At 51.5% G+C, this 18,038-nt stretch overlaps 2 protein-coding genes across 2 annotated transcripts; one reads left to right on the top strand and one right to left on the bottom strand.

The window, feature by feature from the left end:
* Positions 1-1,564: 1,564 nt before the first annotated feature.
* Positions 1,565-7,679, top strand: DSM5745_06112 (putative TFIIIC transcription initiation factor complex subunits Tfc3; the record flags this gene model as incomplete). Its single annotated transcript, XM_026748128.1, has 4 exons — positions 1,565-1,631; positions 1,731-2,794; positions 2,843-3,287; positions 3,343-7,679. 4 exons carry the CDS (start codon positions 1,565-1,567, stop codon positions 7,677-7,679), a joined length of 5,913 nt encoding a protein of 1,970 aa, XP_026603960.1.
* A 919-nt stretch (positions 7,680-8,598) lies between these two features.
* On the bottom strand, positions 8,599-17,370 carry DSM5745_06113 (uncharacterized protein; the record flags this gene model as incomplete). The annotated part of the gene is made up of 4 exons (XM_026748129.1): positions 8,599-8,653; positions 8,727-8,827; positions 8,877-12,734; positions 12,781-17,370. 4 exons carry the CDS (start codon positions 17,368-17,370, stop codon positions 8,599-8,601), a joined length of 8,604 nt encoding a protein of 2,867 aa, XP_026603961.1.
* Between the last annotated feature and the right edge of the window lie 668 nt (positions 17,371-18,038).

Consider the following 18,038-nt stretch of genomic DNA (forward strand, 5'->3'; position numbering starts at 1 on the left):
GGCCGAGATAGCTGCCAAGCTGCACGATCTACGCTGCATAAATTGGACCCTTCGTCTTAAAATTGGGGAATTTAACCAAGTCCACCCGACTACTAATTGGAGAGGCATCCCAACTCCAAGGCATATCGTCCATTTCAGTCTTTTATATCTCTTCGGCTCTAATAACACAGGGCGTTTATCGCTTTGCCTTCGCCCAACTTTCTAGGGCCCTCGGTCATCGTACGACACAGTGCTTCCTCACTGCGTCCATTGATCGTGCATGGTCTGGTAATAGTCAACGGGATATTGTGTGCGACCTGGTAGCTGCTTTGAACCAATTATTGTCGATACCAATTCAAGCACACTCTCCCGCCATGCCCTCTACCTCGAATCAGTTGGGGTGAGGCACTCGGCCGGCGCTCAGAGCCTCGGCATTTAACATGGTTCATGATTCTATCCGGGGATGTTAGATGATCTCAACTTAGCAAAGGCAGAGAACTATCACATGGTATCTTAACAGAAGACAAAACTGGATGTGAGTGCCACCCGATCTTAGCGTCGAGGCTGAGTCGAACAAAACACCCGCTTGTACGTGTCGGTGGCAATGCCGTCCGTATCCTCATTGCCGCAGCCGACTCGCTCAGCTTGGTTCTGCCGACGATAGAGCATGGTTGGAATAACGGGACGTAAATGAACAGTCCCCAGCGTTGGTGTCCGCAGTGTCGAATTTACCTGGATCACAAATCACAATATACCTTACCCGATATGCCTCGATTATATCCGGCCGCGTAATCGTGACGAGACCTTGAGCGTCCTTAATTCAAATTGAACACCTCCCGACAGTACGTAGTACATTCTCTATGCAGCCAAGAAGGTCCTATTAGTATCTGCTATGGTTCTAGGCCACTGAAACAGGCGCTGGAGTAAAACTCTGTGTTGCAACCCCTATTAAACCATATCATGATGTAGGATGTTAAAATGTATCTGAGAATATATATTTATCAAAGAATGTGAGACAACGTAGTCTGGGAAAAGATGTTTGTCGCCAGAAGCAACTTGATACCTGATATACTCTCACTGAAAAGAAGTGCCCTTCACTACTTCCATGTATATACTTCTTTCGACTTGACATGGATTTATTTCCTTACCCAATCCAAGCCAAGAGTAGGGTTGATAAGTGCCGGAAAATACTGCATTAACTTGCCTAGAAGGCCATTATCCGCTTTGGAACCCAAGGGAACAACATGGAGCCGTTTTAATGTACGACTAACTCTCTTCTCAAGCTTCTATGGCAGAAACAGAGCTGGATTGAATGGTAGTCTCTATCTCCATACTTCTGAAACCGTGTACAGTATGCCTGAAATGGAAGGCATTAATCGCCTCTTCCTTGTCACGTGGGAGATTGCCGCCACCCCACCAATTTGTTGGAGTTGGAGATTTTCTTCCACGGCGTCGGTTCGAATCGCGCTTTCTCTTCATTTGAACCAACGGGTTTTTTTCTGACAAAGTCTTTGTTGCCTCCCGAACTTGCTCACTTGAATGGGAATCGAGCCGGTATCGCAGCAGATGAAAGCATGGATATGCCATGGCCCCTAGCCTACGAGATTTAATCGATTTCCTGCTCGCAGAGGTTGCGCTCTGCGGCAATCAAGGTCAGTGAACTTTTGAAGCTTTTCTTAACGATGATCCACCCCTGCATCCCGCCCCGCCCAATGGGGCTCCTGTATATTTGCATGGTTGACACTCTATAGGCGCATCCCCCGCAGACATTTTGTCATACATTGACATCTTCTATGCCAAATACGCAAATGATGCCTCTGAGCACACTCCTGTTATCGACAGGCGGTTTCAGGAGAAAGTATGGCAATGGCTAACTAAGAACCCTGAAGTTTCTGTGGGGAAGGAACGGGAAGGGAATAAGTTGAGCCTGGAAGAGGCCGAAAGGCCTCAACAAGCGGCTGATGATGCGGACAAAAAAAACGTCAGTGTGTTCGTTTCCGAGGAACGGACTTGGCTTGCCATCACCGGCCATGAACCCGATGATACTAAAGTACTTCCCATGGAATTTGCGCTGCTCTCCATCATTGCATCCCGAAAATCCACTGGAATATCTCAGCCGGACCTGATCAAGCTCAGCGGCCAGGACAAACGATCCGTACCGAAGCGTACGGATATCCTGCAACAGAAAGGGTATATCGAGAAAAGAGCCATCCAGCTGAAAGGTGCTCGTACCAGCCTTTGCACGCTGCGCAAGTTCCTGTCGCAAGATGCTGTGACGTCCACCGCTGACGCTTCTGAAACCGGAGCCGTCAGGATGATTGATTTCAATGCATTCACCGACAAGCTTTTTGGAACCTTGCGCGAGCATCAAATAATTGCGCGCAATGATCTGAAGAATGTGCTGGGCTTCCACGACCACTGGCATTGGAAAGTCCTGTCTCGTGCCCTGCGGAAATTCGAGCGTATAGGTGTGGTCAGACGGGTTAGAGCCATGTCGCAGTATGCCAATACCATGAATAAGTATCATCCTTGTGTTATGCTCGTGCGGGAACCCACGGCGAAGGATATCGAGCGGTTCCACGATTTCAGCATGAATTGGTATGCAGACCTTGACAAGGGTGATGACGTTGAGTTTGAAGACGAGGCGGAGGCGGAGGACCTAACTGGAGAAGCCTCCGCTGCAGGAGGTATCCAGGCGATGGAAGGAGAGGAGACCTCTGGACGTGTTCTCCCAATCTGGAGCCCTGATCGAAGTCTCCACAACCAAATATTCGAAGTGGTCGATCAAGCTGGGACCGCAGGGTCCAGCAACTCTGTAAGTCGATTGTGCTTTTCTTTTTGGCCAAGTTTCTGACATGCGTAGGATGTCATAAGAACCTTCTCCGGGGTCCTGTGGCGACGACCACTGGAAAATACATTGGCTCGTTTGTCGGAATGCTGGCAGTTGTCACAGCCTCCATATCTTCGCCATCTCGCCCTTGTGCGTGACACAGCTCTGAATCGCACCATCACCCACTACATCCATTACTCAGCAAAAAACTTCGGTAAATTGGTTGAAGCTGGAGAGTCCTCATGGGAAGCTGTCGAGTTCGTCCCAAGAAACAGCAAATCAAGCTCAGTTGCTGTTCCGCCTGTGGACGCCAAGCCGCAGCTCGATGCCTACGGACTGCCCCAGGACATACCAACCAGCGACTTGGTAAAAAAGGGCGATTGCTGCCTTTTAGACTGCATGTGGATTGTCAAACCAAAGGACTACAATGTTTCGAGTAGCGATCCCAAAGCGGTAAAACTGGGTGATGGCACTTATAGTAAGCTTTCCATTCAACATTCTGAAACTCATGATGCTGATTTCAACCTCTTTAGCCATCCAGTATGGAATCAAAGGACACAATGTGCCGTCTCCAGCCGGGAGAAAAGCCACGCCAGATACACCCACGCGGCTGAACGTTACCGATGAAGCGGTATCCAGCATAGACACAGACGAAATCGCTACACCGGCACCCAAACGTCCAAGGAAGCCAAAACGTGAACCACCTAACTTTTCTGGCATGTCCAAGATAGAGCAACTGAAAGCGATGGGTTTTGATGAGTCGTGGACAGAATACAGTATCTTACTCATTGACCGTAAAGGTCCTGGAGTATACGTTACGCCACGAGGGCGACGAAGACCAGCTGGTAAGGAGCGAGGGCGCCCACCTGCTAGTCGCCTCGCGGTTTTCAAGTCATCTAAATTGGTGAATCTTCCATGGTTCCGAACCGAAGGCGAGAATTTGGACAATAGCAGACCTGCGTCCCAGTCGCCTGAACCCTCGACCATTGATGTGAACATGCCGGACGCCACTGCTGCTAACTTCACTAAACGAAGTGGCGTAGAGGAAGCCAGTGCTGTGCAAGGAACGAAAAGACCCCTTGAGCAAGACAGTGCCGGCCCAGAGCCCGATTCTATGTCTGCCAAAGCTTCGAAGCTACGCCGCACGGGCGATAGTACCAACGGCTCTCTTGCATCAAATCGCGATGACGCCGTGAATGAGGGTAAATCAGAGAACCCGCCAGCCCACGAACCTAAGACGCCTAGCAACCGGGGCAAGCGGAAGAGAACTCTGTCTCCTGAGACTGGGCATCCAGATAGCATTCGCGTACGGAAAAGAGGCGGCAGAGCGGCGAGGCCCCTGCAAAGTAGCCCAGAGACGAACGGGGATGGCCCGATAGGGACTCGTCAAAAATCGACCAGTCGGCAATCAGACAAAGCATTGAAAGCCTCGATCGCAGCCACAGGTGATGGCGAGCCCACTGCAGATCTACCAGCATCGTCGCCCGTCCCTGTGAGAGACGAGAGCCCTGTACAGGCGGCACTGAATGAGAATATTCCATCTGCTTCCCAGCCTACCGCTGAACCGTCAATCAATGAGGATGTGGCGCCAGGAACGCCGCGCGTGGGAGATGGCGCTCCTTCTGTCGTTGGACCTGGAACCGTAAATAGAATACTCAACACCACATCGACACCTTTGCCAGCGAGACTACAGTCGTCTAAATCTGTCGCATCTCAAACTGAAACTCCTGCCTCACTTGCTACGCCGACTCCAGAAACCTCATCTAAGAGAATTACGCGTTCAAAGCATGTTGACAAAGGAGGCTCGGTTGCCTTCTTGCGAAGAAAAATTGTCATGGACCTCGTGGAAAAGGCTGGGGGCGTTTTCCCTATGGGTTCTGACCTCTGGTACCCATTCGTCACAGCCTGGATGAAAACCAAATACAAAGAGAGGCCTGATATGCGCACGCTCAGAACTACCGTCAAACATCTGGTGGATGCTGGAAAGCTCCGGCAGCAGACATTTTGCGGTAAAGATCGCAAAGGTGTTATGGTCACCAAGACCGTCATCTGTAAGGCGGAACTGGCGCCGGATGACCCGTTTATAAAGGACATGCAGAAGAGAATATTGGCATCAGAAGCCCGGCATTATTTCCCTCCTGGTGTTGAAGTTGACCCAACCCTCACGAAACAAGGACCGGGTCCTAGGATGATGAAACTGCCCGCCGACCTTCCTCTCGAGTCTAGCCTCACTGTGAAGCTGCAAAACAAACCAGCAATAATCCAGACTATGGAGAAAAAGAAAGGAGTTTCTATTCAACGGAGGCTCAACCGGCGGCTGGAAATCGAACAGATGCGCGAATGCATGCAAGAAATACTCCCATCAGGTGCCGTCAGGCTTTTGTCACGGCTCGATACTTTTATGCCTCCAATTCCTGGCATGGCTTTGCCTGGAGACAATTCCACCTTCGGGCTTCTCACCAAGCACGGCGAGAAAAGGCACCGTCTGTATACTAGCAGACTTGGTAATCGTGAGCTGAAGCGCATCTATTCTGCTCTTTCTATGATGGCGCCGTACTCAATGCTAATGAGTCCAACTCAATCCTTCAACCCAGTGAACGGGACTTTTTCTACTGATGCCGGCCTTGCGACTCTTTCGTTGGTTAGAGCTCCTCAAAAGAGTGCCGAGCAGGTGTTCAGGATGCGCGCCACGTTGATGTTGATGAATCCGTACCAATCGTTCAACCCCAGAAGTGGGACATTCTCTACCCATGCGGGTCTCGCAGCTGTCTACATGTCAAGATCTGTACCGAAGTCTGGTCAGGTTCGCATGACACGAAAGCGAAATGCTCACGTACCCTATTCGCTCGACGATCAACTCATCCTAGCTGGGAGACGTAATTTCCATCTGCCAGGGGAAACAGATTCTCGGTCAAGGGACTTCATCCGAGACACCAACGCAATTCTCCGGTGGGAACTCCAAAACGAGAGAGTTCTCCAAGAGAGAAGCCAGGATACTCGCTACATCAATCATGGAATTCAAGGCACTTTTGAGAGTGCGCCGATTGAGGGTGGAATTCGTTTCGATGCTGGGCAGACGGACCTCATGTTTGAAGAACCGCCTTCCCGCTCGCGGAGACAAGCGCGACATTGGCGACAAGAATTTGAAACTTTGGAGGGTTCTCCATACGATTACGTCCTGGAAGATCGTCCTGATTTCGCGCAGCCCATACATTTGGAGACGATGCGCATGCGCCAATATAAGCCTTCTGTCCCCATTCGACCGCGTCGCCTGGAGAAATTGAATGAGACGGCATCTGTTGGAAACGAACTAGCTTCTCCTCGAGTACCGCTCCGTCGCAATCGGATTCCACAACCCTTCTCACGTTCGTCCTATCAAAGACTCATGACGGCAATAGTCGCCGTGCGTTCCTTGGCTGGAGGCCAAAACGGCAACATTGTCGACTGGCCCTTGATATCACGCTGCTTTCCAGACCAAGACCCGAAGTTCATACAAGATAAGGGCAAATCGTTTCTAGCCAGGAGCCGGCTACAAGTCGCGAAGATGCAATACGACTTCCAAGAACGATTCGTCGAGGCATACGCTAACGATGAAGTTCCTCCAATTGATTACGATAACCTGGAAGGTTACGACTGGAACGCTGTGATTGAGTGGGCCAGCGCCACTCTGGACGTCCCCAAGTCTGATCGGACGCCGGATCTCCCTGCCACGCGGGAGCAATTCGACGACATATTTGAGCTCCGCGAAGAGCCCCTCGGCTCTTTGGATGAATTGTACCAGACGACGGTTTCCGTCACTCTTAACCGCAAGAAAGTGTTGATGTCAAACGTAGCGTTTGCAGCTCCCCTACCATCCAAGTTAGACAACAACCTCTCCCAGCGCCGCCTAGAGCTTTCTCGCCTTGAGAGCACGAAGACATGGGTTCGAGCAAACGTCTTTACGCCGGCCGAAGTATACCGCGCCCCAGATGCCAAACATATCCTATCGCACGTCAACGAGGCTCATCTGAGCCACGCTCTGCAATCCCTCGTGACCGAACGGGTCATCTCACAGTCCAACAAGGGCCGCGTTGTCCCTGGACGCAACTACGACATCACAGACTACTTCATCCAAACGCTCAGCAAAAAGCGCCCGGTCGAAGCCAACGAAGTCCGGCGCGCCTCCAAATTCAAGACGGAAACCCTCGACCCAGCGCTCAAACAAGAAGGCGTACACAGCGTCGCCTTCAACGCCGAAGACGGCGACATCCTAGCCCTAATCAACCTCTTCGCCGAGGGCCGAGTCAAATTCGTCCCGCGCGACCCGCCCCGCGACAAATTCGGTCTCACAGATGGCGGATACCTCACGCGCATGATGAACAAGGACAAACTCCGCTTCCCTGTCGACGTCTACCCCGTCAAAGGAAAATACATCTCAGGCAATCCCATATCCGAAAACGCAGCCAAGACCCCGCACCTCAGTCCACCGCGTGTCCTTCTCCCCACCCCTATCCACGGCATGGCACCGGGCTCAATCACGGGGACAGGGACCGTCTCCCTCCCCGAGAGATTCCCTCTGTGGATCGATATCCATGGCGGCTTTATTCAGGTCCTGTGGGATCTTGCCGTCGGCGCTATTCTGGGCACTCTTGCCGTTAGACCCGGCGCCTCGGCGAAGCGCCTGGCTGCTGCGATTAGACCGACTATGGGTGATTGGGAGGTGCTCATGGTGCTGGAGTGGCTGGCTGAGGTTGGAGTTGTGCAGAAGAGCGGTGGTGCTGGTGCTGGTGCTGGTGCTGGTGCTGGTGCTGTTGGTGGTCTTCGCGCCGAGGTTGATACTGACGAAGTATGCTGGTTTGTTAAGGAGTGGTGGTGGATGGTTCTTTCTTGACCGGTTTTGTAATATTAGGTCATGTACTGCTATTATTGTTGAGTAATCTGTCGGATTTTCCCCTGTTCGCAGATACACTTGGTCCATGTCGCTGTTGATTCGATAATTCCTTCATTTTGTCCATGTTTTTTGCTTTGCTTATTTGACGTTGAGGAGCGCGGCAATTATCTGCAAGAGAAAGATGCGCCAACGTTTGGACAATGGATAATGGGTAATGTTAATCGCAACAATGAAACTCACATATTAATCAAGCGGACAGTAAGGGAAGCTTGAGGATGCATGAAGAGTACATGTTCCCCTCCCCACCATCCAAGACTACACAGCATTAGAACACAACCAAACCGAGAACCAGTAAATTCTATATACATGACTATATAAGCTACCAAATATCGTACCGATTCTGCAGCTATATCCGGTGCAAAACATGTCCAGTACCCTTCGGTTCCTGGCTATCCAATTAAGAACAAAACACCCACACCCCGACTAACCCCGTTTTATTCCACGCCGAACAGACCAAATGCAGGAACACCAAACAGGTAGCAGAAATACAACGCCCTGGCAGTGAGTAAGTAGTGCGAGGCACTAATACAAGAGGCAGCAGGGGTTATATAGTATATAGTATAGAGGGGAATAGGAGAATCAGGAAAAGAAACGGAATTGAGAGCATCGCTAATAGAAGGTAAGAAGGTAAAAAGGACTAATCGAGCATCGGATCGTGATCCAACAATAAGAGTAAAAAGCCTGGAAGAGCCTGACGCCGGTGCCTGTGTATATATATACCGTTCCGTACCTCCGGTTTTTCCGTTCGTCTGGGGTATCTGAACAAAGATGCGTAGATTATGCGTGTAGGATGCGAAGGAGATTTTGTGAGAGGTGATGAGGATAATAAGATGTGGTGAGGGTGAGGGTTTTTAGTGCGTTACTTCCGACCAGGGAGGAGTTTGCGGCCGAGGTTGCGGATCGTTGATTTCGAGCTGTTGGTTTCGCGAAGCGCCGTTAGTGATTTGACCAGGAGAACAAGAGATTGGGGAATGCAAGAATGCGTACCTATCTTCCGACCAGTCTATCTTGCGAGCTGTGTCAGAGCGCGTCATCGCACTGCCGGAGGTCAAGGGTCGCGAAGGGGGGTTGACGAGTCGACGAGATTGCTATAACCCAGTCAGCTATGATAAATAGAAAAGCAATAGGAAAACTCACCTCCCAACGAGCGTCCACATCAACTTCACTCGCAGAGCGCGAGTCAAACAACCCACTCTGATCCTTGCCGCCGTAAATACTCGAACCCAGCGAATTCGACCGCGCAAGAGGAGACGAGCGATGAGACTGAGATTCCGAAATGTACCCGCTGCTCGAATCTGCGCTGACCATGCTAGGGCTCGTACCGTTCTCCGGGGGCGGGGCGGTGTCTTGGTTGTTCAGGACCTGAGACGATGATGCAAGTTCGCGGTAGCGCTTCAGCTGCTGTTTCGACGGCCGGTGGTGGGAGAACTTGTTGCCCAGAATGGCAGGTGCGTGGGAGATGAGGGCCTTGATGACATCTTTCTTGAGTCGTAGCGCTAGATCCAAATTCGACCATGTCTTGTTTCGGTATTCGAGGATGGGTAGTCGGAAGACGAAATCGTGCAGATCCTCGATGTTGTGCTCTGCTTTGCCTTTGTAGCTGACGCAAAGAACCACGTCATGAACCCTGACATGGGCGAGAGTCATGTAGTTGGAGGCGCGGGCCATCATCTGGGCAAAGTCATCCACGCCCTTTTTGCCCTTGCTCTTGCCGCCCATGATACCCAAGCCGAATTTCTTGCCCTTATCGTCGTTGACGCTAGTGGTCGAGAATGAAGTGGCTTGCCGTGAAAGGACTCGGAGACTGTCGGCTGACTTCTTCTTGACTAGTGCGCTGGAAGGCCGTGCTTGCTGCCGGCTGCCGTCCTTGTGGATCGGAGTCATGGCGAGGGCCTTGAGATGCGTAGGTCGGCGTTCATTCCGCGGCTTTTCAGCCAACGACAATGTGGGCTGGAGCCTGAGCTCGAGCTGACTAGCGCCCTTTGTCATATCCTCTCCCGATGCGTCGCTATGGTATTGAAGACTGGACGTAGAGGCTTGGCCAGACTCATCGTCGGAATCGGAACCCTCCAAAGGCTTGACGTTCTTGATCATGAAAGGTGAGAAGCCACCGTTCTCGAAAGCGTTCGACCCAACATTCGGGAACATGTACTCAAAAACCCTTTGCCCAAGCTCATGCTCCAATTGAATCTTCAGCGGGAACAGTGACACTTCGAAGTCATCGACAACAGGAATTCCAGCAACGGCCTCCAGCATATGCCATTTGATCTTAATCATACTGTCGTCGGGGCCCTCGAGACGTCGTGCTTGGTCAAGATAAGGCACGATGATCTGCGGGTATACTGCATCCGGTAAGAGGTTCAGGCCGTAAAGTCGTTCAACAGATACTTGGTTGTGGTTCGAGCCATCGGTATTATCGGTGCGGTCGTATTCAGCATTCCTTAGCTGGAATTCGACCAAGGGCTCTGACTCGTCCTTCATCAAGTGCCAAACGATCTCACTGGCGGAGATATTCCAGCGCAGGAGACCAGTAGCTCCGGTCATGGTCGGCTCAACCTTCCTCTGCGATGTCGTGATTGCCTTCATCAAGAAGAATAGTTCATCCTCGCACCGGGCAATGTCTTTCTCTAGGATCAACCGATCTTCCCAGCCGCGCTTATCAAGATATTTCGCATGGATCTGGAAATGATCTTTGATCTCCTCCAGTTGTCGAATGCGTGACTGCAGCTTGTAGACCATCTCTGGCGCGCCCCTTAGATCACTAAAGTCGGAAGTAAGCATGATGCGTTCAAGACGCTCATTCCGAACCTTCTCAAGTGGTTCACTGTAAAGCAGCAGATCGAGAACAATGATGTACAGCGTGTAATACTCCGCAGAGTCACAAATAGCACGAAATTGAGGGAAGTCGACGCTGATACTATCCATTCGGGTTTCTGGTCCGTCTGGATGACTTCCCTCTGCCGGCTGCCCCTTGGCTACTTCATCATTGTACTTCAGACGAAGGTTGTTGTACTTGTCATACCGCAAGCTGGCAGAAGTCTTCTGGATAATCCTCGAGAAGCCGAACGGATTAAGTTCAAAATCAAACATAGCCTCAAGCGTCAGCCACGGCGGCCAAGCAGAACCCGGCGCATTGCCGTACTTGTTGCCGGCGTAGAACTGCAGATGCGTCATCAGGTTCTTTTGCGTCGCGACGAAGAATTGAGCGCCGTCCATGTTGAGGGTGAACCGGCGTTGAACGAGGCCGCTGACGTCGTCGTAGACCCGTTGTTTGTCCATAATGGAGACGACCTGCAGCTGCATGCCCTTGGCCGCGACAAGAATCACTGACTTGTGGTTCTTCTCGCTCTGAAGTTGGATCTGAGGCGCAATAAGCCGCAAATGGTAACTGTTCTGCGCAGTGAATTCAGGCGATATGCTGTCGGTTGAATCAGACCTGAAAGTCGGCGGATCCTTCTGTTCAGGGGGGTCTTGGTCTTCCGCGCTGACAAAGCGTTTCGCATCATGGAGAAGCTGCTCAATGCGGTCTTCGACACTGTCGTCGTCATCGCGGACCTCAGAAGGTCGTCTTGACGAGCCTCTGAACATTTTGGAGTAGTTCGCTTGGTTCTTGCTCTGCTCTTCAACAATGTCGAGGATGAACTTGACAGCTCGACGAGACATGTAGTACACAAACCCACGCCTTTGGCTGACTTGGTGGATATATCGGAGGATGATATTCCTCAGTGAGTTGTTCCACTTTAACTGGACACTGTGAATCATGAACCGGTTGTTGAAGTCGCTGTTCAAGTCGTCATGCGGAGAAGAGTAGAGTCCATCGAAATCGGCTTCTTTGCTGTCGCTTTGCGAGTCCGAGTCTGCATCAATCCGAGTGCTTTCGCTGTGGTAGGTATCGGTGCTCTTGCTTCGGAAGAGTTGCTTCTCCAAACGATGGAGCCCTGCTATCAAGAAAGCGCGTCTTCGGGCAAGTGACGATGCCTGCCGAAGATATTCTCTATGTTGAACTCTCAAGTCCTCGTTTTGGTCAACATCCTTTGCCATCTGTAACTCGAGGTCACCAATCGCTCGGGTACAGTCCTGTATCTTGGACTCGATAGTAGTAAGACGGTCCCGAATGAGCCCTAACTGCACCTGGCGGGGCTGATTCCTATCTGACATGACACATTCATGAGTATCCTCATGCCCGAAGCTACTATACCCTGGCTGTCCGGGAGAAACCTCCTCCTGGTCGGTTTGCCTGAAGTAAGTGAATCGTGGGGTAAATGCTAAGGGCAGAATCTTGGTCCGAGGATTGGATTCCTGTGGGAGTATCCAGTCGAGTTCGACAAAATCGTCCATATCAACCCAGTCAAGGTTGTGATCGGGGATTGTAAAGCGTGAGAGATCGGCCGGAGGAACCGGCTGCTGGAAGGAAGATATAATGTCATCCCTCTTCTTTTCAAGATCATCGGCGCCTGTTCCTTCGATACTAGCCGAGACAGCTCTAAAGTCTGCCGCCTGCAAGTCCAGCTCTGCTCTGTAAATCCGTATCGCACTTGCCTGCGGCTGCTTGAGCCGACCTTTAGAAGGCGTCTTAATTTGTTCTCGCCTCTGATGAACATCTAGCTTCAAGCTGTCCAGTCGGACCTTTATGCCCGTAGCGGTAACGACGTCATCGGCATAATCTTCAGGATCCTTGTGCTTGTAGATATGGGCGACAAAGAGAGGAGCGAGCAGCAATTTATACTTGATAGTAGCCAAGTGACGATTGAATTTCTTGTTGGTCTTCGTGATTCCAGGCCACAGGCGTCCCTGGCGCACGGGCAATGACATAACACCCGAGAAAAGCGACCACCAGCTGTAGAAATGAGTGAAGAACCGCGGAGTGAGATGGACGGTGTTGTAGCTCGTAGTTGGCTGCTCGAAGTCCGCACTCCAATTCTTGCTATTGGGGGCAATGATGGCGACGGAGAGATGGATGTGGTTACTCCGGAAGCCGCGATACGCATCGTATTCCTGGCCAGTTAGTTTCATTCCCTTTCAGTGGAACTAATGAACTTACCTCGCGCTGCGAGGGGTCGATATAGTTGGGGTTCTGGAGAATAACATCGTAGTGAGGCCGAAACTCCGTTGATCGCTCATTCTCATTGACATTGCGTTCGAACACCAAGCCAGCAGCCCATTTCACGTCGCCCGATAGCTTCATGACAACCTTCTTGAAATGAGCGGCGTTCTTGAGGTCACTGGACATTGAGACCGTTTCAAGGTCGTCGGCTGTCGCCTCAGCCAAGTACCTGGCTTCGTGGCTGTAGTCCGGTATTGCCAGGACATACTCTCCACTAGTTACGCTCATGAATTCCTTCGGGTCATCACTTGTATGGATGTTCCACTGGACATCCTTGCGGAAACACATAACAAACCCGCAGCCAAACCCAGTAACAACGTAGGGATCACGAGAGCCTTTCAGGCGAAGATGAACGTCGCCATCTCCTTTCCACTTGACACGGATGCGCGAATGGAAGCTGAGTCTGATTTTGTCCCAGAATCCCACCCTTTCGGACGGGTCGATCTCGACCTTGGTGAACCCTTCGATGATCTTCATCATATCTTGAATAACAGGCTGGTAGGACATGCCCCAAGATATACTGGTGGGCAGATTCGTGTTGATCTCAATAACCGGATCCGAGTAAGTCTTCACAGGGCTGACCGACCGCCAAATGTCAAGCAAGAAGGGCGGGCATGTTGTCCCGTCAGAAAGTTCAGATGCCGGGACGAGCTCTACGTTGACTTTTCTCGATGACTTGTAATCGCGATACTCCTCAGCAATCACAAAGTTCGTGCGAAGTGACCAGCTAGGGAGCCTAGGCGACTGTCCAGGCCGCAATCCTGGTATGTGTAACAGGTCCAAGGGGTAGTCTCTCAGATTGACACGAGCCTCGCCCATGTCCAACTGAATGCTCATCGGGATCAGGAGCGCATACTTTGTAGACATGGGTATGCCTTTGCCAATACTGTGAAGGAAAAGAGGATAGTTCTCAGAAGGAAAAGTAGGCTTATCGATGGTCAGATTGACATCGCTTATTAAAGCCGCCATGAGGGCAGGCCTGTTGGGTATGGCGAGCACGGTCTCGGTTTCCTCCACGTCCTCTGGGGCCTCGTCGGCTCCTTCAAAGAGGTTTCGAACCTCCTTGATAGATGAACCTTGGAACTGCAAAGCAGCGTCGATCTTGGCTTTCCAACTGCGGGCATTGTAGTGCTGGAGGCGATACCAAGCGCTTTCGGCAGACACCTTGGCCTCGTTGGTAAAAGAGGATACACCTTCCGTATCGTAGCGGAATTTCTGTGCACGCCCGCGCTTTTCCTCTTTCTCCTCTGGTATCTCGTTTCGTGGTTTGGGGTCCGCGCTCTTGCTCCGGCGCGAGTCCGAACTGACCCGCTCACTGCGTAGCGTTCGGTGACTGGATCGCGTACGCAACCTCGAAGAGCCTCGCTTTTGGTCGGACTCCTTGAGCTTCTGGAGCTTCAGTTCGTACGCGTCCTCTCTAGCTCGACGTTGACGCTGTTCAATAAGACCGGTCCGGTATATGCAACCAAGCTTCCACTCAAAAGCATCATCTTCCAACTCAAAAAGCAATGCTTTGCTGCGGAACGAGATCTTAGGAACTTTTTTCGGCCCTTCTGGGTCCCTTGCAGACACGAACTCTGTAGTATGATTCTTCAGGCGGTGATGCAATTGCTTCAACGCCTTGGAGGTGTTGATCACATTGTCGAAAACACGGTGCATAATCATATGGTGAGGTACACCTATCCGTACAAAATCCGTCCAAATATCAATCGATTTATCCTCAACCAAAGATTTACCTTGTTTTAGTCGCATTTTTCGCAAGTCGAGACGGAAGTTGTTCATGCTGACAATCCGTGCCCAGACGCCTTTGAGCTTGGGTGCTTCGGCATGTAATCGGACAAGATGGGCTCGAAGGAATGGAGCGGAATGTCGATGGTAGCCAGCGGTGAGACCATAGATCTGTAACAGCATCGGCGGGTCCGCCGGCATAAAGGTCTTAACTTGCAGAACGGTGGCTTTGACATCTACGGTGATAAGCTCACTCCTATGCATAGCCCGAGGGGATAGAGGAGGCGACATATCGTGCGTATTCTTCGGGGACGATGGCTGCCGTTGCGAGTGTTGCAAGAAAGCCTTCTGGAGTACAAACAAGGCAACGCTGAGACAATAGTAGCGGTAGAGCGAGTATTGGAGGTAAACGCCTTTGACGAGGGAGTTTATGTGGAAGATTGGTCCCAGGCGGTCACTAGAAGTGCTGAGGGCTACCTCGAATCTTGGAAGCGAGAGGAATGGCTCAGACTCAAGATAGTCTTCTGATTCGATGACAAAGCCCTCAAACCCGCGAGCATGGAAAGCTAATCGCCTGCCATCGGCTACCCTCGCTCGAGTTTGCTTGGGAGGGGATGTTGGATTGAACCTGAACGGCGACTCGTCGCCAATTGTGGAGTGGCTGGGAGTTCGTCTTCGCACGACACTCACGGTTGTAGGTTCTGTTTTCTGAGCTCGGTAGTCGGCTGTCCAGGACTCAAGTTGGAGAGAGACGCCCCGCGTCGCTTTCGATACACTCTCGTCAATACCTGCAATCTCCAAACTGAATCCGGTAGCCTCAAATTGAAACCTGAGTAGCCAAGGTGGGAGACGTCTCAGGACACTAGGCTTCCGATCTTCGCCTGGCAGGCCATACCTCTTCTTGGGCCGGATATGAGCACGGAACTGTTCCACGACTTGTTGGATCCCACGATTAACCTCATTGTTAACCATGTGTGCAGAGAAAGTGTTCAAGCTGCCAGAAACCATGACGCATACCTCCGGGGATGCGCTAAGGAGGACTTTCAGCTCCATGTTATCGGTTGTCAGAAGATTATGTTTGGTTCCAGACGGTGTTTGGTAGTAGAATTTGTGAGAGGCAACACGATAAATAGAGGACAGCGAGTAGTGGGCACCGCCCTCGGAGGAATGGGAGGATTCAACATCAACGGATATGGATGAGATCGATGAAATGAGAAGGTTGTAGTCGTCCTCACCGGCCGGAGAATCCGGAATGGGGAGAACAAATCGAATCACAGGCTCATGAATCGAAAGTTTGATGTTTGCCTTGGGGAGTAAACGCGATATCAACTGGCCTCTGGCTCTCTTCTTCCCTCGAGAATTCGTTGCCTTGTTTTGAGCCAGACCTAAGAGGCGCGATACATGCCGGGGCTCCAAGTCAAGAGCAGGGGAGGTAACCACCAAATTCGCGAACAGGATATTGGTGTTCCGCTCCTCCGCATTGAAACCGTTGTAGGAACTAATTGTCTTGGATGGCAGAGTTGTTTTGATAGTCGTGGTCGCCATTGGAATATACAGGATATTATCAGTTTCACCAGAGCTATCATCCAGACTTACAGAAAGGGAGATAGCGGCAAGAAGTGCTTGATGGGCAATGTCTGTTCGTTGGAAGTACATCCGATGCGCTGGGCTCGTCTGGTCCATCCGGTGGAGATCAATGCCGATTTCATGCGAGACGACATTAAGATAAACAGAGCTTTGACCGGGAGACGGTGACTGGACGGCACGAGAGAGTCTGAAGAAGCTTAATGCTACCTGAATCTCTTGGATTCCACGCAAAAGCGATCCCGCAAACTCCTTTGAGGCAGTGACAGTTTCAACAATTGTCTCGTCTGTGCTACCGGGTTTCTCGAGTTCTTCCACGTAGTCGGCAAAGGAGACCTCCTCGTCCGGCTCGGTAGCGTCGACCTGCACGGGAAGTTTTCTGGAACGCTTGATCCGTTCCATTAGGAGCGTCAAATCATCGTAGGGTATATGCATCCTCCCGATTTTGAAAGCCACCGACGCATCCCGCAGGCCATCAAGGCCTTTATGCAAGATCCCATGAATGTTTACCCCAACATTATCCAAAATCTCGACTGGCTCGTTTCCATCAACAGCAACCTGGACATTGTGCACATTCAAAATCCATTCCGCGGGCCATTGCTCACCAGACTCGCCCTTCTTCCGACGAAAGACCTTCCCCCGGTCCACCATCTTCCGTCTCGTGTCTACCGCCAATGACAACGTCCCGATCTGAATCTGCCCAGCTTCGAGAAAATTGATCGAAGTATTGACGGCGACAATATCCACCAACCTCAACCAGTGAACCTTCCGGTGTATCCGCTTTACCCGATCCTTGACACGATTGAGCGCTACCCAGGTTTTGTTTTTCCGCGCGGATGCGGCGTCGCCTTTCCCATGTTGCGGGTTGAGCGGTTCCTCCTCGGACTGACTTTGAGACTCGTCGGTGTACGATTTATTCGCGGCATTGTTCCTTTTCCCTGACGCCGAAGGATCCAGCGTGATTTTCAGATCCGTGAGTCGCAGACTCAGCCATGTCGGTTGGGCGAAGGAGGGCGGATGCAGCGATAGTCCGAGTCCGCGGAGTTCGATCTGGACCCCATCTGCGGGAACGTACGCAATGCGGCGCAGCGAAAAATAACCGATCCGCTGGATCGAGATCCCGGTTGCGATACGGACGATGGCGAAGATGAGGAAGGAAGCGAGGTAGAGGAGGAGGAAGCCGACGAGCACGGTTGTCGGGTTGAAGAGCGTCATCGTGGCTCGCGATCAGCGGAACCGCTCTGGAGGAAACAAACACGCCTCAAGCGAGGAACCATCGAGGGAGAGCAACGCCCGTTCGGAGACTCTGGACAGTAAGCTTACTACTTTTTGTAGTGCATGCGCCGTCACTTCGAGAACATCCCGGAGAGCGCGGTACTGCAGGTGGAGGACAAGTCTCACTGGATTAGGAGAGCTTGGCACAGTCGAGGTCGGTGTCGCGAGGGGAACTAGACGGCCGTTGCGCATTCATGCTTTGAAAGGGATAATATTAACAATCAGAGAACAAAGAAGGGGGGACGAAGGAATGAAAGAACTGGGGAGAGAAGTTGACAGGTTGAACGGAGCCGGGGAAAAGAAAGGGAGGGCCGGAGATACGAAGACGTTCCAGAGGGTCAGCTAGACCTGAGCTTAGAGCCGCCACGCCGCCTGAACCATCGATTTTGCTTATTGCGATGACGCGATGGACAAATCAGGTTTCTAATACGAGTTCGCTCCGTAGGCATGCACAGGCCTGCTCGTCAAGCCGGCTATTGATTTTCATTCTTTGCATAGTGATCATTGACGCAGCAGAGTTAACTGGAAGCGGAAGCACGCTCCAGTTCGAGGTCCCAAGGGAGTGGGAGTCGAATCAGTCGATCGGCAGTGCGGCACTGCATGCAAGC

Source organism: Aspergillus mulundensis (assembly GCF_003369625.1).
Source record: "Aspergillus mulundensis strain DSM 5745 chromosome Unknown scaffold_5, whole genome shotgun sequence".
NCBI lineage: Eukaryota > Fungi > Ascomycota > Eurotiomycetes > Eurotiales > Aspergillaceae > Aspergillus > Aspergillus mulundensis.